General features: G+C 36.9%; 1 protein-coding gene across 2 annotated transcripts in view; it reads left to right on the top strand.

Moving 5' to 3' along the window:
* The window catches only part of Zeb2 (zinc finger E-box binding homeobox 2), a 124,057-nt gene that overhangs the window by 97,678 nt on the left and 3,448 nt on the right, over positions 1–22,931 (top strand). For both annotated transcript variants that reach the window (XM_051184735.1, XM_051184736.1), the window contains exons 5-9: positions 10,726–10,914; positions 11,606–11,820; positions 14,395–14,503; positions 15,277–17,246; positions 18,632–18,812. In XM_051184735.1, coding sequence (XP_051040692.1) covers positions 10,726–10,914; positions 11,606–11,820; positions 14,395–14,503; positions 15,277–17,246; positions 18,632–18,812 — 2,664 coding nt within the window. The remainder of the gene's footprint in view (positions 1–10,725; positions 10,915–11,605; positions 11,821–14,394; positions 14,504–15,276; positions 17,247–18,631; positions 18,813–22,931) is intronic.

Genomic DNA, 22,931 nt, shown 5'->3' on the forward strand with positions numbered 1-22,931 from the left:
ATGAATGAAATGTTTTCCCTTGATCCACATCCTCTCCAGCATAAGCTGTCAGATGTGTTTTTATCTTAGCTATTCTGACAGGTGTAAGATGGAATCTCAGAGTATTTTTTTATTTGCATTTCCCTGATGGTCAAGGATTTTGAACATTTTAAGTGTCTTTCAGGCATTTGAGATTCTTCTATTGAAAGTTCTGTTTAGATCTATATCCCATTTTTAAATTGGATTATTTGGTTTGTTGATGTCTCGTCTCGTGAGTTCTTTATGTATTTTGTGTATGAGCTCTCTGTCAGATGTGGGGTTGATGAATTGACTGATGATGAGAGGGAAAAGGAAGAATTAGTGTGCATATGTCCCTGATTTCTGGTTCTGAGAGACTGAACTGTCTTTGAGCTTCGTGAAGTAGCAAGATTAACCACCCATACTGTCAGACTAAAGAGAAAAATACAATTTTTTGTACTTTTGGTTTGTTTGTTTGTGTTTTTGTTTGTTTGAGACAGCGTCTCACTAAATAGCTCTGGCTGTCCTGGAACTCACTGTGAAGAACAAGCTGGTCTTGAACTCTCAGAGTTGTATCTGCCTATGCCTCCCAAGTGCTGGAATTAAAGGTGTGCACCACCACACCCAGCAGAACTGCTACCTTTAAACTAACGACAGCATGAAGGAAATGTAATCACAGGACAAAGGTCATTATACTTGAACCTGATAGACACTACCCTAAAACCTGATGCAAATAAAGGTAACTTTAAACTTACAGACAGAATGCTATAATTACAGCCAGGCATGGCAGAACACACCTCTAATTCTAGCATTTTGGAGACAAAGGCATGGTGAGTCTGAGGCCAGCTTTTGCTGTTCAAGAATCTGTCTTAAACAAACTAACAAAATTGTTCAAGAACTTTATAGAGTGGAGATTCTGAAGGTAGATACTAAGTTTGTTTTTCTCCACATTGCACTCAATATGCATAGTACTCTACAAAGTGCCGGTAGTTAATGAGCAGGGATAAATTAATGATGAATGAGCTGGTAAAACAGGGAACAGTGGTTTGGATCAGCAGAGGGAATTTAAGAAGAAGTTTTACCTAGCCTCTTTGTGTGTCAAGACAGATGCAAGCAGGAAGGGCTCTGCAGGAAAAGCTTATAAGGGATGGGATATTACTAAGGTCTGACACAGTTTCATTTAATCTGAAGAAGTGGAACACATGTAGGAGGGTGCCATTAAGCACGAGGGGGAAAACAAGTAGTATGTGAAATAGGAAAGCAAAATGAACCGTGAATGAAGTTCTTTTTTAGTCTCTTACTTAAGCTTAAGTCATATTTTCTTTACTATACACTCAGAATATCCAATAAACAATAGTTCATAGTAATTCATCTTTGTGAGATGCTTTGGAGAGTTATAAATTATTGAGTGCATTTGAAACTGGATTAAAAGTAAGAAACACTAAAATTAGGAAAATACAGTTCTTATATATTAAATAGAAAGGTAAAGAATCTCTAGGTGAGAATCTGAAGAATTCTTCCTTCTGCCCAGTCACCTGGTTTGCTTTCCGTTGCTATGACAAACAACACAATCAAAATCAACTTGTGGAAAAGTGTTTATTTGGTTACAGATTACAGGTTGAGGGAAGCCAAAGCAGGAACTTGAAGTAGAAACCAAAGAGAGGAATGCCGTTTACTGACTTGTTAACAGACATGTTCAATTTCCTTTCTTATCCAATCCAGGTTCTTCTGTTTGGGGATGGGGCTGTCCACAGTGGGTTGGGCCATCCTACATGAATTAGCATTAGAAGAAGAGCCCCATAAACATGTCCACAGGCCAGATGATGGAGGCAATCCTTCAATTGAGTTTCCTTCTTCCCATGTGTGTCAAGTTGACAGCCAAAGTTAGCCATGCCAGCCAGTAACTCAATCTGGATTACCATAGAAACAAAGAAAAGAAAGAGGGGCGGGGGGCGGGGGGAGAGGAGAGAGAGAAAAGCAGGAAAAGGAAAGGATAAAACATATAGAATTCATAAAAGTAGGGACACTTTCAGTAAATAAATAAATGTAAATTCACAAAAGAAATGTATAGACATAAAATGACAGAATAGTTTAATATCATCTACCACTTAAGTGGACATTTTAATTGGCTTTTCTCATACTAACTTTATAATGTAAAAATGTGGCATTTAGGATTATCCATGTCCTTGTGATCTTCTCAGCATCTAGGTCCTTTTCAAATGTTATTAAATCAGGCATGATCAACAAAGACTACACAGATGTCTTTCTCTTTCATGTTGAATCACTGTGATGTAGTTAAAAGAACAATGACTTAGGAGTCAAGATATGTGACTTCTGCACCCAGCTCTTGTAGAAACTACTTTTGTAACTCTGTGAATTATTAACCTCAGCACACCTTGGTAACATCAGCTTACTAAATGAGAAAGTTAGGCCCTCCTGCCCTACAGGAGGTACAGGGTGTGTGCCCTATACCATGCACCATGCCCTGCATTTAGGAAAATCTTGAACTTGGCCTCTGCTTTTTATTTAATTTTTTTGTCATGTTACCTTTGTTAATAAAAATGAATTTATTAGTGCTTAATAATTAATTCAGAAACTAAACCATGTATATAACTTTTTAAAAATTAAGATAAACAGAAAAATAACACATTCCCCCAACTGAAACTAAAAGTGTTGCTTTCCTAAGAATCTTCATTTCTGAAGTTCTCTTCGTAATGACAGTGGTCCCTACATTGTCCTGTCTTTGGCTTTTATTCTTGATCATTTTCACAACTTTGAACAAGGTACCCTATGGTTTCATTTTTCCCTGGCCCTACAAATCATATCCTGATGCTGTTTCTCAGAATGCAAACAGCAGAGTATAAGCTGAATACTAAGGAATCAGATCATGGATTTATATCCCGAAAATAACAGTTCAGTTCTGATGTACAGGACAGGTGTCCCCATAGGAAATGGACCCTCAGTAATGATCCAGACCTACACTGGAAATCTCATCTGAGCAAACAGTATGGTGATGTGACTCCTATGACTGGGAGTCAACTGGGAGACAAACAATAGGCTCCATGAAGCTCAAATTCTGTACTTTTAGTCATTCTCGTAGAAGAAAGCGGTACTCTTAAAGCAAAAAAGGCTTTATGCCTATCTTCTTCATAGCTTAATCACCCCAACAGCCTCTTCTTTCTCAAATGTGGGATATAGATGAAACGTTTGAAATTTGCTAGCTTCTTCACAATGGCGGAGGCCCTTTAAGTTTGAACATCAGATGTCTCCCAGCATGAACTGAGAATGTGAATGAAGTTTTAGCAATAGTGCAGGAATAGAGAGCTTAGGTAATACTTAAGTACAAAGCAAGGAAGATGCACACTACTTCAATATTGTACTTCTGTGAAGGATGTCATTTTCCTCTAGTCTATGTTGCATTTTTCAAGGTTAGAGGGTTTTTGTCATTCAGTCAGGTATCTGTCATAGGAATCATCAGTTTCACATTGTTCAGTAAAGTTCATACTTTTTTTTAATTAATGACAAAAAAAATTAAAAGCAGAAAGAGCACTGGGAAGAATGGACAGGAGTTGTCAGGCATAGGCTGTCATCAGTGTTCACCTAGAGGAGCATCTTCACTTCCTGGCTCATCATGGAAGCTGTGGTTTTATTAGCCTTATGATTAGGAGCAGCTACCTCCACTTCACAGCAAGACTTTACACAAGAAATAATGAACACTACTAGTTTTCTGCATGCCTCCTTCATTCATTCAACAAATATTTAATAAGCACTGTCTTCCTTGCAATGCTACCTGTGGTTTCCAGGCACCTCCAAATATTTTTTTCTTAATCATTGTGTGTGGTTCTCCCATCAGAAATCTGTGTTATTCTGACTATTTAATAGAAAAGAATACAGATTAAACTCTCTAGACTTAGCTAGGGAATAGATAGCAAATTGATTACAGCAATTAATTAATTTAAAGTATGGATGGCTGTGACTTTAAGGGTACTTAAGGAGATATATGCTAGCTCATTTCACAGGTGAGGAAATTAGGAACCAAACACAAAATAAGTAGTCCAAATGGGGAGTCGCAGGCTCTGAGTTTGATCTGATCTTTCAATAATCCAGCACTAGCTGTGTTCTAGACTTCCTAATAAGTACTGGAGACACATGATCCATGCCCCATCAGCTTATATATGTGAAAGAGAAAGATTTAATATGCTGTGATACATTCAATGATTGATATTTACAGATGGCATCCAGCAAGCAAAGAAGAGGGGAGTGAACTCAGGCTGAGGTTGTCAGGAGGTTATCTGATGTGGAGTAATTACTTGATCTTACTCAAAACCATGTGTGTACTACTTGAGACAGAAAAGTGAGTGCTTCTAGTAGGTGTTCTTAAGTTGGACAACATTTCCTTCAAGGACTGATAAAACACAGATTGCTGATTCTGGAGTGAGCCCTGAGAACTTGCATTTCAAGTAAGTTCCCAGGTATATTGACGCTGATATGCAAACCATACCTTGAAGAAAAAAAAAAACAATGAATGTGTAGAGCAAATACAACTGTTCTATGACTTCCCATGCAAAGAAAGAATGAACCACTGAGCAAAATCACCTTCCTAAAATACAGCAACACTATTTCCGGATCGTTAGATTACATAGTTAAGGGAAAGATGAACGCATCCCGCTTAACTAGGGAATTAAAAGTCAATACGCTGCGTCATTTTGTACTGCTGCACAGCAAAGTCGTTCAAAGGTTACTGTAAGTCTCGGGATCTTGATATTCACAATGCTCTCATACAAAATCAAACTTGAAAATTAGACCATATCCCTGGCTAGGCTACTTCCTGCTGTGGCGGGAAATATTTGATCTTGCAGACTGCTACAAATTCCCACCTCCTATTCATTCTTCACCTCTTTCTTCTAAAGCTTTTAGCATAGATCTCTCCCTGGCATTTGAACATGTTCCCCCAGAGAAGGTCATATAAGAGCTGGGGTGGAGAGACCACCAAGATGCCTTATTTTTAACAAGAGAAGAAACTTCTCTGTTGCTCTTGACGACCCTTCCCAGGCTTTATACATGCCTCTGTACCAGTCGGAGGCTCTGGGAAGCTGCTGTGTGGCTATGCTGTGAGGAAAAGATCATCCCCCTCCCTCACAGCTTTTAGTGGTGCCAATATATGTATGCTGACATTGATTTACCAGTCAACTTTATACAGAGTATCCTTGAAACTTTATGTACCTCTGCAAGTGCTTCCTAAAGCTAAAAATTTCAATGTAAAATTAAATATAACTTTATATTTCTTCTTATCATCTGCTAGTACTGAAGGAATTGTTTTTCACATACCTGAAGAAGACAGTTACATATACAACTACAGTTTCTAGTCCCTTTGCCTTGACATAACAATGTGAATATAAGCTAGATTTTCCCAAAAGAATTACTTATTTATTATGACATTTGCCAGAATGGTTTAACAATAATAGTCAATATATTTCTTCAGTTTTAAATGAAAATTGAAAACATGCCAGATAGTAAACTGGTAGTGACAGAGTAGCTGCCTTCTTGTTCTAAATGCTGGAAACAAATGGCAAAAGGAAACAGAAGAAAAAAAGAGTACATATCAGGGTCATGCTATAAACTCAACTATCTGTAAATTATAAGTAAAAAACATTTTTAATGTCATTGAGAACATGTTCAAAGCAACTCAATTATGGGAACCGACTGACTCGTGAACCAGTCAATGGCTCCTTTTCACTTAGAGATCTGTTAACACTGCTCGATTCTAGGCAATCATTTTAAAAGTCAGCTTAGATCAACATTATCTACCTTAAAAATCAATATTTTCCCAAGACAGTCATAAAGGTATTTATGAAAGTATCATTAATAAGCATGACTAGTAATAGTGAGTAACATATTTAAAAGAGAAGGCTTTGCTGGCTTGAAGGGATCTAGAAATTTATCTACCGATATTAAAATACATATAGCCATGAGGAAACATTTTTAATTAACATTCTCTTTTTGGATGGAGAAAAGTTTAACTAACCTTAGGGAAGGTTGAGATATTTGCACGACATTAGGGTAAATTTTAGGACTAAATGCAAAATCCCTGGAGAAGATATGGGAAGAAATTACTTGAGCTTTCCTGTGAATTTTTTGTTATGGTTTGATGATAAATGCCATGCAAATATCCTCTGTCAGTGTGCTTTGGCAGTTCTTCCAAGGTGGCCAGGGAGTGAAGAGGATTATGGAAAGAACAAAAAATGAGGTTGATATTATACTAGAAAAATACCAGAGGGAATTCTATAACTTGGTAGCAAGTTCTCCACCTCATTCCTGTGTCCACTACACAGTGCTATGAAATTTTTGTTAAAACAAAAATACAAACTTCCAAATACAATCCAGATTTCATCCTTGCCAAGAGGAGTAAGCAAAAATGCTTCCAGCCACTTGCTGCAGTACTGTGGGAGTGAGTGTGGATTTGTTTTCAGAGACTACAACACTAGACAGTTTAAAGCAGGAAAAGTTTCTCGGATGACATAATGTGAGGTGAGGTTACAGTACAGTCACTAGAAGATGTAGCATGGCCTCAGACCAAGCAACTGGGTGAGGAGCTACAGAGGAGCTCCTTCTTGTCTGCTTTCTCTCTGCTTCCTTCAGTCTCATAAATCTTCCTTTTCTGAATGGAAGACATCAGGTCCTTCATTCGGCATCTTATAGCTACAGAAGCCTTGATGTTCACTTTGGAACAAAGTCCTAAAATCATGAGGAAGGGATCCATGAGCTTTAATTTTATCTGCTGGCCTCTTCTGGGCAAATCAGTGATTAGGCTTCAAGTACCAATAAGCATTTGGGAGACTAGGAGCAGGATGACACTGTAACAGCAGCTTGCTTGGGTACTCTAAGGCTTGGTCACGTGGAAATGAAGAGTTGTGCCTAGGCAAAGGAAACCTGTCATAAAAACCAAGGAGAAATCTACACTGCTTTTCATGGTGGATACACTGGCTCCTTTAAGTTAGATGATAGATGATTAATAGCAGATCCACCTCACACAAGTGAGGGAAAGTCCTAATGAAGTCAGTAGACTTCAATGATTAAATGACATTTTCTTCATAAAATCCTTTTGGGTGTTCACTGAAGCCATGTCTAAATCCTGCAAGCATTTATTAATAAAATGAAATACTTTGCCATATTACCTAAAGTTGACAAAAGCTCCAAATTCTTAGCTCAACTATTAGGTATCTTTTTTAATGTTTTGTTTTGTTTTTAATGCCAAGAACAGTGTTCAAGTCACATTATTTTCCTTATGCATTCCATAAATGTTTCTTGGGAAACTACTAATTTCTTGGTGATATACTCAGTGTTCAGGATCCATGGATGACCAAAGATGATCCTTAAAGAGAGAGTGTAATGTCAAGTCCTTTTGTCCCCACCTCAAGTCATATAGAAATCAAGTGCAACAAAATTTGATTCAACAGTCAAATCCCCTCTCCAAACACCAGAAGTGTATCTAGATGTAGTTTAGTTTGTGTATCCAGAAATATCAGAATTTTTCTCCCTTTTTAAGCCCAAAGACTATTAATGCAAATCCAATTGAATTTGCATTTGATTACATTTCTGATGGAAACATTCATATGCAAATGAAAATTCATGCAAAGATAGCCAGATAATTCAAATAGTTGCTGAAATATCAAGATAAAATTAGGATATTAAATGTATATCCATCCACTTTTACTGGGTTACACTAAGGTCATGGAATGGGACAATAGCCTGAAAAACCTCAAGTAAATTTTGTTTTAAATATTCAAATATATATGTGTTCATATGCAGCTGTAGCGTTTCTTTGAATCATCATAGTATGGAAAAAGATGTCAGCCATGATTAAAGTTAGTCACAATGTTTAAAAACATTCACTTTAGCTTGGTGGTGGTGGTGGTGGTGGTACATGCCTTTAATCCCAGCATTCAGGAAGTAGAGGCAGGGGATCTCTGAGTTCAAGGACAATCTAGTCTATAGAGTGGGTTCCAGGACAGCCTGAGCTACACAGAGAATCCTGTCATGAAAAACCAAACAAACAAAAATAAAAACATTCATTTAAAATTCTGCCCCATTGTCTCCCCTTATCAATAAAAGCAAAAAGTAATTCTTTGTAAAACTATTTTACTGGGCACAAAACTGGACAACTAGTTTTCGTAAACTGGCAGTTCCCACACACTCCCTAGGAGTCTATGGAGCAAGTTCAATGAGATTATCATTATTCTTAGTATCAATATCCTTTGAAAGCACCAATGGCCTTGTGAATGGAGCAGCAGAGCAATGATCTTAACCAATGGCTATTAAATCCATCTAAGAGCACATATAAGCAGAAGTATTCAGCTACTGCCTTACATCCCAAATTTATTTTTAAGGGGAACACACACTTTGGGATCAGACAGCTGTTCTTGTTAAATTTAGCAGAAGTTGAAGTGACTAAAGAAAAAGACTGGAGGTCACAGCATGTAGAATTGTTAGCACCTAGTTTGGTGGTTCACAAAATATAATCATCCAGATTTAATTATGCTTGATCTTATGTTTACCTGTGACTTCAAATCTTTTTAGAACTCAAATAGTTCCTGCTTGGGCAAATATACTAACCATTTATCAGACTGAATATCCTAAAGATAAAGGAGACACTTCAACATCTCACTTACAAAAGCTGGATTTTCCCCCAAATTGTAGAGATCTTACTTTGTAAAGGCCACTTTTTTTTTTTTTTTTTTTTTTTTTATGTCTGCCACCACTTCCTTAATCTGTCTCTTGAGTGACTTTGGACAGAAGCACCCCTTCTCCTCCCCCTACCCAGGACCCATACCACCCTAGCCTCAGCCAACTTTTTGAGCAGAACCGGCTCTTCTCCTCCAATTCCTGCCACACCACAGCCAGAGTCATCATTACAAAGTACAAGTGTCATCATTCCATACAACTGTCCTTGCTTGACATTCTTCCACAGCTTCTTGCTTCTAAAATAAAAATAAAAATCCCTAGTAGGAATACTGCCCCTGCATGTTCCCATTTCTGCTCCTTCTGCTTCCCAACATCCTATAGTTTTTGTTTCACACTGCAGTCCAAGTTAGGTATTGAGATGTCCATTGCTCCAGTTTAAAGAGTAAACTAATATCAAGCTTCCCCCATTAAAGCTTTCCTGATTTTTTTTTTAGATCCACTGGATTCCCTTGTTACTTTCGTTCATTCCACCATACAGCTTTTGGTCTTAATGCCCAGTCATGTTTGAGCCAGATGTTTATTTTTGGGATGGTGTCGTTTGTTTTGGGTTTTGTTGTTGTTTGGTTTTTTGTTTGTTTGTTTTGTTTTGTTTTTGGCATAGCTTCCTGAAGGGCAAGGTTAGCTCTCATCTTTGCTTAGGAAAATGAGACTTGTTTGTCAATGCTTTCCATTAATACAGGTTTCATTTTCTAGTCTTCTTATCTAAAATCCACAAGTTTACAATAATGTGAACCAAGAAAAGAAAAAGAAAGAAGGAAAAAAGAAAGAAAAGAAAGAAAAAAAATTGACTAACTTGGTTGAACATCATCACATCACAACTTGCCCGGGAGGCTTCCTATAGCAAGCATTGTAGCGTTTCTTGCAGCAGTAGAGAAAGTACAGTGAAAGATCCAGTGGAATCACAAGGAATTGCTTTCAAACCATGGTATCAGGAGTCCGCCAGGCACCGTGCTAGCAAAGCACTTTTCCCAGCAACCATGAAGAATAACTAATAGCTACTCTTCTAGCTCTTTATTATGCAAAATTTTTTATTTGGGATGTGTAAGCCACAGCTAATTTCAGGGATGCATCTAGAGATTTTAAGTATATACCATGTCTTGTGACACAAATGACTGAAATTGGCTCACAACTATTATTTATTTCATAGAAATAAAATCATAACTAAAGAAGCCAAAGGCATATAGAAATTGTGCTGCAGTTTTATCAGTAAAACTCTATTACTTTTTATTTTGTTTCTATCATCTGTGAGCTTAATTTTATTTCCATTGACTATACAAAGATTAATATCAGTGAGAATGCGTCATTCTGTGACTTCTCTTTAGCAAGGTCACATTATTGTATTTGTAAGGATGTCTGTCCTTTCACATCTGTCTCAGAATATGTATACCTGACTATATGTCATATTTAAAGAAGAACATGGCAAAAATCTTACATTTAGCAACAGATGGATCTGAGGATAGGGACATAAAGTGTAATGTACCTTAAGAAAATGAAATTTCCTGTGTGTGTGTGTGTGTGTGTGTGTGTAAAAATACTTTATTGAAAGGCTTTGGGGAAGGTCTAAAGAGATCCACACTGTATGCTTACCCCCTCTATGTAGAACTTTGAGGTTCCCCTGTCCCTAAGAGCTAAATTTACTTTTCTTAAGACAAAAGGCAGTTTTATGTAAACTATTAAAGTACCTGCAAGCTTACATTATGTCATGTTCCACTTTTTAAAACAGTTAATAAATTCATTTTAAGTTTTCTTTCATTTGTATGTGAATTATACAGTTGAACGTTCCAAGAACAAACGTGTCTACTAACTTAAGCAAAGTAAGCCCTTTTGCATGTATTATAAAAATAAGTGTTTAACCAATAGTTTGTCATCTTCCCTCCTGACAAAGAAGATACTTTAAGTCTTACTAGTCGCTAGCAATGATGTATAGTATTTAGCCTTCTAGGAAAATAGGCCTGAAAGACATTTCTTTTCTGTTTATGATTTCAGTTAAGAATGCAAATTGCACATCAGACTTTGAGGAATACTTTGCCAAAAGAAAACTGGAGGAACGCGATGGTCATGCAGTCAGCATTGAAGAGTACCTTCAGCGAAGTGACACGGCCATTATTTACCCAGAAGCCCCGGAGGAGTTGTCTCGCCTTGGCACGCCAGAGGCCAATGGGCAAGAAGAAAATGGTAAGGCTGTAATTCATTTTTAGCCACTATACTGACCTCTGCAGCTGTTACAATTACAAATGCACTACATGCCTGGGTGTTTACCTTAAAATTTGAAGAACAGCTGCGGAGGCATGGAATTTCATGAGCAAAGATTAGAACTGTAATTTTAGGGTATTGTGAATTTTTTTTTTTTGTCAGCAAATTTGTGTCATTTGTACATCCAATACAGAATAAGAACAATTACAGCCCATTTCTAAGAGATAAAAATATCTAAATTTATTCCTATCTTTCAGAGATATTTTACTTTTGAGGAAAAACAAAGTTTAAGATCACCGACCCTCACCTTTTGTTCACTGACACCTGAAAATCTTCCCTCCTGCGAATTCCTGTGTAACAGGAGTCTAGGGTTCAGAGGAATTGTCAGTAACCCAAAGGGAATTTCTTCACTTATCAGCTGTTTAAATCCCCCCTCCCCACAAATAAGCTCAAGTAATTAATTAATTTTCGAGCACAGTGTGAACTGATTCGGACAAGCCTGCCCTGGGTGTGCAAGGGGCCTGGTTGTGAGGAGTCCGGACGTAATGATGGCGCTCTGCTGGAGCAGATTGCAGTGATTCCTGTCATAGCAGCCCGGGCAGCTAGCCCATTAGCTGCCATTGATTTACTGACCTTTTGGCCCGCTCCTCTCCCTCTCGCCTCTCGGCTACAGACCTGCCACCTGGAACTCCAGATGCTTTTGCCCAACTGCTGACCTGCCCCTACTGCGACCGCGGCTACAAGCGCTTGACATCGCTGAAGGAGCACATCAAGTACCGCCACGAGAAGAATGAAGAGAACTTTTCCTGCCCTCTTTGTAGCTACACGTTCGCCTACCGCACCCAGCTCGAGCGGCATATGGTGACGCACAAGCCAGGGACAGATCAGGTGGGGGTTGGTTCTAAGTGATTTCTTTCTATAATAACCCCTTAGAGAAACGATATTGCTTTGATTGGCAATCATTATTAATTTTTCATGGCATTTTGAAGATGCAGATCTTTTAATGGTAATAGCTTTAATTGAGGTCTAAATGATTTTTTGATGGTCTCTTCTAATATGATTTAATAGTCTTATGTTCACGATCGAATGAGTGTGTTAATTTCTAATTTAGAAATTTTATTTGCACTTTAACTTGACTTTAGTTTCATTTTTATGTTCCACAAAAAGTGAATGAAATTGTAGCATTTTAATTATACATTATTAAACATCTCAGCAATTTTAATTCCATTTTTCACCTAGTTTTGCTTAGGCATTTTTTAAATATATATATAGGACCTAATGCGTAGTAAAAGAAGTGAATATTTCCTTCATTTGCCATGAAACATTTTCAAATTACTTAGACTACTTTTACAAGCTTCCTAATTTTGAAAACTAATTATTTATAGGAAAATAAAAAAGCATATAGGTTATATGTGTATATACATAATAAATTGGAAAAACAATAAAACATTGGTTATAATTAAATCAATTCCGTCTCAATATGGCATGCGGTTAAATGCCAAAATTGTTCTGCCTCTTTTGGCTTACTTGTTTTAAAAATAAGATCTCTGTCTTGGGAAGGTAAGGAGAGTGTCTGAAATCCTTGAAATGACTGAGTAGGATCTGAGTAGGATTGATTCACAACATATCTCTTAAATGTTTCAGCAAAACTGCTCTTTCTGTCCTCCTGGGAGAACTGACTCTGCAAGTTGATATTATGATGTGTTGGGTGGTCACAGTAATGGTGTTTCATAAGTCACAATAACTGGCCCTACAGATATAGAATTGCCCTACATGAACTTTGATAGTATATGTTTTTAAAATGGCTAGCTATGATATTCATATTCTATATAAAAGTCTGGTTTGTCCTTATAGGCTTTATTGTGTTTGAATAAGGAAAAGGAGGCACAAACCCAGTTAGCAAGGATGGAACTACTATGCTACGAAATTTGACTATTTAAGGCACTTTATCACATAATCACACCATTTGTTTCTCATTGGACTTGCTACTTGACTGTTTCCCAAAGATCAGCTATAAGTAATATGCTTGTATAGTTACACTCATGTAACAGTTTATCTTCTCATGCTTCTATGCACAAAAACTCTAGGAAGAAAAATGCCTAGATATTTATCTAGTATAACTGCTTTAAATTTCACATGCAGAAGTGTGATTGTGTTGGCGCATTATGAATGGTAGCTTTGGTGTTGAAAAGTCCCCTCATTTGCTCATGGCATTTACAATTAGTAAATTAAAATGATTGTATCATATTAACAGTGGCACAACTAAAGTTTATAGTAGTCCTCTGAGGGCTGTGGAGGAGACAAAGCAGCTGTTGCTGTTTGTTTATGCAACTCAGCAACATATGAGCGCTGGTCCCTCAATGGCGCTCGGCGGGTTGGGCTCCGCTTGATCTTTGAAGGTTGCTGCTGTTTGAACAACCCTCCCTGTGTCCCATGTAACACCATCTGTCTCACTAGGAATGTGGGAAGATTCAGCACACCCTAGCAGTTGTCATACCGTTTTTGTGCTGTCTTTTTTGCAAAAGGCTTTTGTGTCATTGCTGCAGAAAAAGGCTGGTCTCCTACCTTGCGCATCCAGAGTGGATGACTGTAGTTTGTCTGTCTGTTTTTTTTTTTTTTTTTAAACCTAGAATTCCAGGTCACACTGCTTTCCCCCCATCCCTTGTTCAAAAAGGTCAGCTGTGTTTGATTGTATCTGTGCAGCTTCTGACTTGTCTTTTCAGCAACCTTTTTTTTTTCCTTTTGATCTTTGCACACTACTAAAAAAGAAAATGAAAAGTCATCGAAGTCCTTCCTTCTGGCCTGTGATAAAACTGTTCAAGCAGCTATAACCCAAGATGTCTTTTTTTGATAATGGATCAAGTCTGATAGGCAGCACCTAAGAGCAGAGTTGATGTGGACCAGTAGCACAGGGAGTGGGATATTTAAACAGGCATACCACATATTTATAGTCAAAGGGCTTTGGGAATTTTTATTTGGAGGGATTTTTTTTTTGAATATGCTTTACCCAGATACCGAAAACTCGGTGAAAAATATGTAAATGGGGGTTTAAGTTTTTTTTCATAACTTTCAGGAAACTATTTTTTCCTAAACAAGATAGCAGTATTCTAGAAGGAAACTTTCAGGTTTTAGATTCTGCACTAAACACAAAGAGCCATAAACATCTCTACAATTATACTTTCTCATCTAAGGGCCAAAAAAAAAAAAAAAAAAGACCATTTTAGGAAAGAGACAACAGACAATGGACAGAATAGTGATGCAAGTGTCAGATGTTCATGTGAAGCACTTAAAAAAAAAAGGTCCCTTTTTATTAGTAGCATTATCAATTTTATTGCAACTCTGAAAGACAGTGGATAAAGAAGAATGCACTCAGACCTCCTGGCCTGCCTGAAAAAGAGGCCTTGAAAAGGCCTACTTTGTGCTGCCTCAACAAAAATGATGGCCTTTCTTCTCCCTTCACAGCACCAAATGCTAACCCAAGGAGCAGGTAACCGCAAGTTCAAATGCACGGAGTGTGGCAAAGCCTTCAAGTACAAGCACCACCTGAAAGAACACCTGAGAATTCACAGTGGTGAGTAGCAGAGGTGCTCACACTCATGTTTGCATTATTTATTTTATAAGTGCTGTGTTTATCCTTCTTACAATGCACAAGGATTCTGATTTTTTTTTTTTTTTTTTTTGGCCAAATCTAGAGATTTTGCCAAACTGTATCTTTGACCTACAGATATTTGGGCTACGACTTCTGAAAGATATTCATATTTGATATCTAAATTCACACAAGAGTGAGAGAAAATTGGACAAGAGGTTGTGTATGCCAAATGTCCCTTGACTCCTAATAGCTGTACAGCATAAACCCACATCCCACCACTGAGATTTCTGCTTCATACGTAGTTTGATGCCTCTGCCAAGCATTTTATTACCAAATTGGATGCTATTCAAAGAACTAGTTGAACTGCTAGAACCAATGGAACCTCCACAGAGTTGATTAAAGCCATAGCTACATTTCTCTTTAATACTGTGACATCTTTATTGTGCTATTGACCACACATTAATCTGACACTCTGTTTAAAAAGGAGGCTACAGATGGCCTGACAAGATTTGGGATCCTAGCTGAAAAAGGCATGGATAGGCTTTACCTTCCACAGCTTACATCTTGAATTATGCCCATCTAGGGTAGATAAAGCCCAGATATAGTTATGGTGACAGAACCCTGACTTGCACATCTAGAATGTAGGGTCCATTTCCCTATATTCATTTCATTTGGTTCCACATATTCTTGTCTTGGCACACTTCACTTGTTACCTAACCAAAGAAATCTAATGTTAATTTTAATTATCATTTTAGGTGAAAAACCTTATGAATGCCCAAACTGCAAGAAACGCTTCTCCCATTCTGGTTCCTACAGTTCACACATCAGCAGCAAGAAATGTATTGGTTTAATCTCGGTAAATGGCCGAATGAGAAACAATATCAAGACGGGTTCTTCCCCTAATTCTGTTTCTTCTTCTCCTACTAACTCAGCCATTACTCAATTAAGGAACAAGTTGGAAAATGGAAAACCACTTAGCATGTCTGAACAGACAGGCTTACTTAAGATTAAGACAGAACCACTAGACTTCAATGACTATAAAGTTCTTATGGCAACACACGGGTTTAGTGGCACTAGTCCCTTTATGAATGGCGGCCTTGGAGCCACCAGCCCTTTAGGTGTGCACCCATCTGCTCAGAGTCCAATGCAGCACTTAGGTGTAGGGATGGAAGCCCCATTACTTGGATTTCCTACTATGAATAGTAACTTGAGTGAGGTACAAAAGGTTCTACAGATTGTGGACAATACGGTTTCTAGGCAAAAGATGGACTGCAAGACTGAAGAAATTTCCAAGTTGAAAGGTTATCACATGAAGGATCCATGTTCTCAGCCAGAAGAACAAGGAGTTGCTTCTCCCAATATTCCGCCTGTTGGTCTTCCAGTAGTGAGTCATAATGGTGCCACTAAAAGTATTATTGACTATACCTTAGAAAAAGTTAATGAAGCCAAAGCTTGCCTGCAGAGCTTGACTACTGACTCAAGGAGACAGATCAGTAATATAAAGAAAGAGAAGCTGCGCACGTTAATAGATTTGGTCACCGATGATAAAATGATTGAGAACCACAGCATATCCACTCCATTTTCATGCCAGTTCTGCAAAGAGAGCTTCCCAGGCCCTATTCCCCTGCATCAGCATGAACGCTACCTGTGTAAAATGAATGAAGAGATCAAGGCAGTCCTGCAACCTCATGAAAACATAGTCCCCAACAAAGCTGGAGTTTTTGTTGATAATAAAGCCCTCCTCTTGTCATCTGTACTTTCTGAGAAAGGACTGACAAGCCCCATCAACCCATACAAGGACCACATGTCTGTACTCAAAGCGTACTATGCTATGAACATGGAGCCCAACTCTGATGAACTGCTGAAAATCTCCATTGCTGTGGGCCTTCCTCAGGAATTTGTGAAGGAATGGTTTGAGCAAAGAAAAGTCTACCAGTATTCAAATTCCAGGTCGCCATCACTGGAAAGGACATCCAAGCCATTAGCTCCCAACAGTAACCCCCCCACAAAAGACTCGTTATTACCCAGGTCTCCTGTAAAACCTATGGACTCCATAACATCACCATCTATAGCAGAGCTCCACAACAGTGTTACAAATTGTGACCCTCCTCTCAGGCTATCAAAAACTTCTCATTTTACCAATATTAAAGCAGTTGATAAATTGGACCACTCAAGGAGTAATACTCCTTCTCCTTTAAATCTTTCTTCCACATCTTCTAAAAACTCCCACAGTAGCTCATACACTCCAAATAGCTTCTCTTCTGAGGAGCTGCAGGCTGAGCCTTTGGACCTGTCATTACCAAAACAAATGAGAGAACCCAAAAGTATTATAGCCACAAAGAACAAAACAAAAGCTACTAGCACAAATTTAGACCATAACAGTGTTTCTTCATCATCTGAAAATTCAGATGAACCTCTGAATTTGACTTTTATCAAGAAGGAGTTTTCAAATTCGAATAATCTGGACAACAAAAGCACTAACCCAGTGTTCAGCATGAACCCATTTAGTGCCAAGCCTTTATACACAGCTCTTCCAGCACAAAGTGCTTTTCCCCCTGCCACTTTCATGCCACCAGTCCAGACCAGCATCCCTGGGCTACGACCATACCCAGGGCTGGATCAGATGAGCTTCCTACCACATATGGCCTATACCTACCCAACGGGAGCTGCTACCTTTGCTGACATGCAGCAAAGGAGGAAATACCAGCGGAAACAAGGCTTTCAGGTAATGAGATGTGTCCTTTTGCTCTGAAGAAAGATGATAAAAAGTGTGGTCTAGTGCATATGATGCCAAAGTGTGAGTCCCAGCCTGCCAACTGTAACAAAAAATTGCTTAGACAATGTACAAGGTGGAGGGAAACACTCAGTGAAAGAAAAACTCAGAAACAGAAAAGTCTTTTTTAACATGAACCTCCAATTCTGAATGGGCTTTAGCCATTGGCTTTGGTAGCCCATTCAGAATTGGAGGCTTTCTAGGAAGTTAAGGCAAGAAAATTAATTGCTAGTTCAAGGGTGTGTCTCCAAACCAAAACAAAGCAAATGAAGAATTCTTTTGAGGATTATTGATGCTAATGGTCAGTAGGTTTACCTGGATGCTTGAAATTAAAGTATGTAACAGCCAGGTGCTTAGAAGGATGTACATAACTTGAAGGAATTACATATTTAAATTTTAATATAGATTTTGTTTTATACAAAATAGTTAATTCTGAAGAGTTTTTTTTTTAAATATTCTACGTTACACAGGACTTATTTCCTAATTTTTGAATTATGAAATAATTCATAGGTGGTTGAATGTGAAAGTAGGCATTGTTTTAGCATTGTTTTGTATAATCCTTATTTGCAAAATACGAGTCGAAGTGGCAGTGCACGGCTGTAACAGCTGTCCAGTATTCTAATTTACAACACATCTGCCCTCTTTGTAAATGCATTTAAGCCTATTTAATCTTCTCTAGTATTAATTAGTGCAAATATAGTCTAAGAAAACTAAACTGTGGGCTAGCAAATGGAAATGTATGTGATCATGCAAGTTTGCACTCCTTTGGACCAAGACAAAATAAATATCAAGAAATTTAATAATTTACTGATCTACATTCATTATTGCTCAATGCTGAAGGCTGTTTTAACATAGATAGAACATTGATAAAAAGTGTTATTAATATTCCCTTTTCAAATTAGAAAATTAAATATAAAAATATAGCTTAGGGCTTTTAGTTGGTAGACATACATTTAAATAGATTGTATAATAATAATATTTTGTACCTAAATATAAAATTCAATTAAAATGAAGTTTCTACAGCTACCAATCATTTCTGAAGTAAAGTACACTGGAAATTATAGCAATTCCAATATTTAATGTTCATTTGTGGATTTTCCCTGGTATTATAAAAAGTGGAAGATTTAAGAAAACTCCATTTCCCCCATCTATGTCAGGAAAGGTTTGTGTTTTTGTTGAATTGTGAGTCTTCACATATTGTTCAGAAAACAAAAGATTTTAGTCATAAGATAGATTGACACCCAGCAGTTTTAAGGATATATTTATGTCAACCTCTGCATAGTTGTTTGGTGTAAACACAAGAAGAGACTGTGTTGAACTATGTGATTTTATCACAGGGAGAATTGCTTGATGGAGCACAAGACTACATGTCAGGCCTAGATGACTTGACAGACTCCGATTCCTGTCTGTCTCGAAAGAAAATAAAGAAGACAGAAAGTGGCATGTATGCATGTGACTTATGTGACAAGACATTCCAGAAAAGCAGTTCCCTTCTGCGACATAAATACGAACACACAGGTATGAGCGACTTTGACTAGCTAGCTAGAGCTCTCCGGCCTGCTGTACATTTCATAATATTTAATGAGTATACTTGTGCAACATAAGATGTAGCATATGCTAATACCTTCAACAAGAAAGAAGTAATGCTTTTGCATAACTCAGTAGGACTTTCATGTTGCCTGTTTATTGGATCATTCATGTGTTTATGAGTGTGCTTGTCTTCTTAACTTTCAAGTTATCTGTAAAACAAATTTACGTGTCATGTCAAAGAAATATTTAAATGCCCAGGGTAATGAAATGACATGACAAGAGCTAATTATTGAAAATATCTTCAAATAATTCTTAAGCTATGATTATTTATATATGTGTAAAAACAATCTTACAGTAAATCTGATCAATGATATATTAGTATAATCATCCAAACATCAAGTAAGCCATGGTTTGGGGTAAATTTGTTTGCTTTCCATAAACTGGCCACTTTTGAATCAATTATGTGTTATTTCTGTGAAACAAAAGCAAGAGACTAAATAAGCTACTGAATCTACCTGTAATTGAAAGACTAAAATAATATTTCCATTCATGTGTCATTAACCAGCAACAGTTACAAAGTCAAGTGTTCCTTATGACTAAAGAGGTGGTGCATTACATTTTCTTAACAGTGCCACCATGTAAAAACTATTTTCCACAATTCAAGGTCAGATCTGCAGCTCTGTGGTAGAGTTCCATCAATGTTTCCTCCTCCCCCCCCAAAAAAAGGGAACTTAGCCTCATCCTGTCCCTAACCCCATCCAAGTCTTTCCATTAGAACTGTGGCAAGCTGTAGAAGAAAGTATAGGAAAACCTTAAACAAGGGCAAAAAAAAAAAAAAAAAAAAAAAAAAAAAACCAACAACAACAACAAAAAAACATTAATTCCTATGGGGGCTGGGAGTAGTGATAGGGCAAAAGTGACAAGGTAGTGGTTATATTTTAACTACCTACAGATGCAGTACACATTCTGGTATTGAAGGATACTTTGGGAAACACAAGTACTCTGAATCTTCCCAGATTTCTCACATGTGTTGGAGGTAGCACATGTGACCAGAATTAAGCTGAGCCCTGGGGGAAATTGGCATGTGTTGAACCACTAGTGCTTAGGGAACTTTGTGAAGAGAACCACAGTTTTAACAGCCATGCTCCTCATCCAACCAGTTCAACTCCTTTTTTCTCAAACCATGATCTCTGTGGCTAATATTTTAAAAGGTCAATTAATGATACTTTCAAAACACCCCAAATTGATTAATAAGTCTACACAGATTTTATACTTAAGCAATATATTTGAAACATCAAAATTTGCCTACACTGTTCATCTATTATACTTTCTTTACTACTGAGTCTTATTTAAGTATTTACAGAGTAAAAAAAATTTTCATGCCTCAATTTACTTTAATTTTAATCAACCTCAAATATATTTTGTATTTCATTATTCAGCTACAATAGGCACATCCCTGAAGGCATCTTTCCCTCTCTGATTGGTCTTATTATATGACCATATGCAAACTCTATCATTTACTAAATGGTGAGTGCAAAACTTTTATTTTAGTGAGGGCTCTCATACATATTGACATCTAGTCAATATATTTATCTCCTATAAATATGTTAGTCCATAAACTTCATAGTGTTCAGCTAGTTGAGAGACCCAAAAGTTGACAAAAAACAAATGTATATTTAATTTTTTAAAAGGCACATTATTTTAAAAGTAAAATATTCTTGTCCTTTAACATGAGAGATCTGCTGCCTAGAAACATTGCCTAGCAACAGGATGCTAACCATCCAACGGTTTCTCTAAACTGGCAATCAATTATCTCCTGTTGGCTTCCTAGCTTGTCAAGTTTCCAGTATGTTAACTTTTTGGTCTCTTGACCAAACATCTCACAACATTTCTACTGTCATTGTATTAGGTTCCATCCAAGTAAAATTCTTCATGAAATTTGTCAGTATGATGTATGTGTAAATTTAACTTACTTTCTTCTAGTTGGGCCCCATAAGCCTTTTATTTGTTTATATTAATATTAGTAATATTTTTAAATGAATAAAATGAATATTATAAGAGAGAACTGTCTTGACTCTAAGGCTGGGCAATGAAGTTGAATTGTGATTTGATAATTACATGTTGATTATAAATGTGTCATTGATAAAGTATGTTTGTTATCTGTCTATAGAATTGTATAAATTAAGAAGAAAATTAGTGTCTATTTATTCTTGGGACTCTGTGTTCTTTTGCCTCAATCTACTTTAAATTTATTTCCTAGGCAGTTACCAAAGTCCTCTTGCTTACTTCTCTTACCAATGGCTTATTGCTTACTTGTTTGCTTGGTTTTATTTATTTATTTATTTATTTATTTATTTATTTTGGTGGGAGGGGGTACCCTGAATAGCACAGAGAAGGAAATACTATGTAAATGTTATCTTCAATTGGAATAATTGTCACAAACAATGACTGAAATAAAAGATCTGAACTTTCTGTTAGGCACTGTCAAGGACTCATTTGTACTGCACTAAAGTTTTAATCTGACATTTATTGAATGTTTTCTTTGTTGAGACATTGTGGTAGGTACTTTCAAATCACCTTATCTATAAAATAAATAATGATATTTCTACTTTTGATTAGGCAGAGTCTAAATTTTAAATAATTTTAATTTAAATAACCTGGTCAATTTTGCTCCAAAGTTATCTGGCAATTTTTCATGCCATATATATTCTATTTGTTACTAAATTTAGTCTTCATTCCAGTTGTCAGATGAGTCACGGACTTAAGTAATAGTGGAAAAAATCGTCCCCCCCCCCAAATTTTTTGGTTCATTTAATAACAATTTGAACCTTGTTCATATAGAAATGTGATTCTAGAACATTTTTGTTTGAGTCAGTTAAAAATAATAAAACAAATTAAAATGAAATAAATTACCAAGTTAGCTCCTCCTTTAAAATAAATCTGTTAAATACAGACATTCTCAAAATTAGTAGAATATTTAGTGCAAGGTGTCAAAACTCTCAGGCATTCCCCAATTTTGTTCTTAGTATGGCATCACAGTTGAGCACTTTATCCTTTCAGGTTGTCAGTTTATGATAGAGAATCAATGCAGTTCTATTACTAGTAGAGCATCAAATGAATTCTTTGAAAGTTGGCTGACTGTCCTCATAGAATCCATCCCCCCCCCCACACATTTCTAAAATGTCTGGAAATTTGTATGAGGATGGTTGCTTTCTGTCCAGATGCCGCTCTGGTTTTACTATTTTGGAAAATAATGTCTTATTGACTTAAAGATCATTCAAAATGTTTCATATATTCTTTCTATGAAATGACATAATTGGTTGACTACCTTTGAACCTGAGCTGATGAGTAGCAAAAAGATATGGGACAGTTTTGCTCATGCATGTTTTAACTAAAGCAGCAAGAAAAATTTCAGGTGTAGTCTTACCAGATTTATTTTTTGCATGTACTCTGCTCTTTGATGCATGCATCCTGCTTAGAATTTAGGAAATGGTTAAACATGTATTGATGGATCATAGTTAAGTGATTTAACCATAACTGGCCTTTCACAATGAAGTCCTTGTACTAAACACTTTACATATTCTGTCTCCATTATTCTACCTGTGTCCAGTCCTCAAGCTAAGTCCCCAAATGACTTTTCCTTTACCTGCAAAGATTCTGATCTTCAAGGCAATTGACAAACCTGAGAGTTTGTCACAGCCTGTCTTAAAAGACGATTTCAGTGAAATTACAGAGCTTATCATCCCTGTTCAGTACTATACCATTCTGCCTAAATGGCATAATGGCTACTGCTACTAGTATCTTCCTTTCTCCCAGTAACATCATCACTTTAAATGTACACATACAAACCAAAAAAACCAAAATGGTACCATAGAAGCTTGAATATTTTCTGAAATGTTAAAAAAAAAAGAGAAGAAAACACTCTTAAGGATTTTCTCACACTTCTACTTTCTCTTGTTATCTACCCAGATTCCTACCAAACTACCAGAATGTTCTGTCATCCAGTTTACCTCATATAAAACATAGTATCCCAAACTTAAAGTTAGTTGTTATATGTCTTAAATTAAACTTGTTATCTTCAGGCTATTAGCTGCCTTGAAATAGGTT

Source organism: Phodopus roborovskii, unplaced genomic scaffold, assembly GCF_943737965.1.
Source record: "Phodopus roborovskii unplaced genomic scaffold, PHOROB, whole genome shotgun sequence".
Taxonomy (NCBI): Eukaryota; Metazoa; Chordata; class Mammalia; order Rodentia; family Cricetidae; genus Phodopus; species Phodopus roborovskii.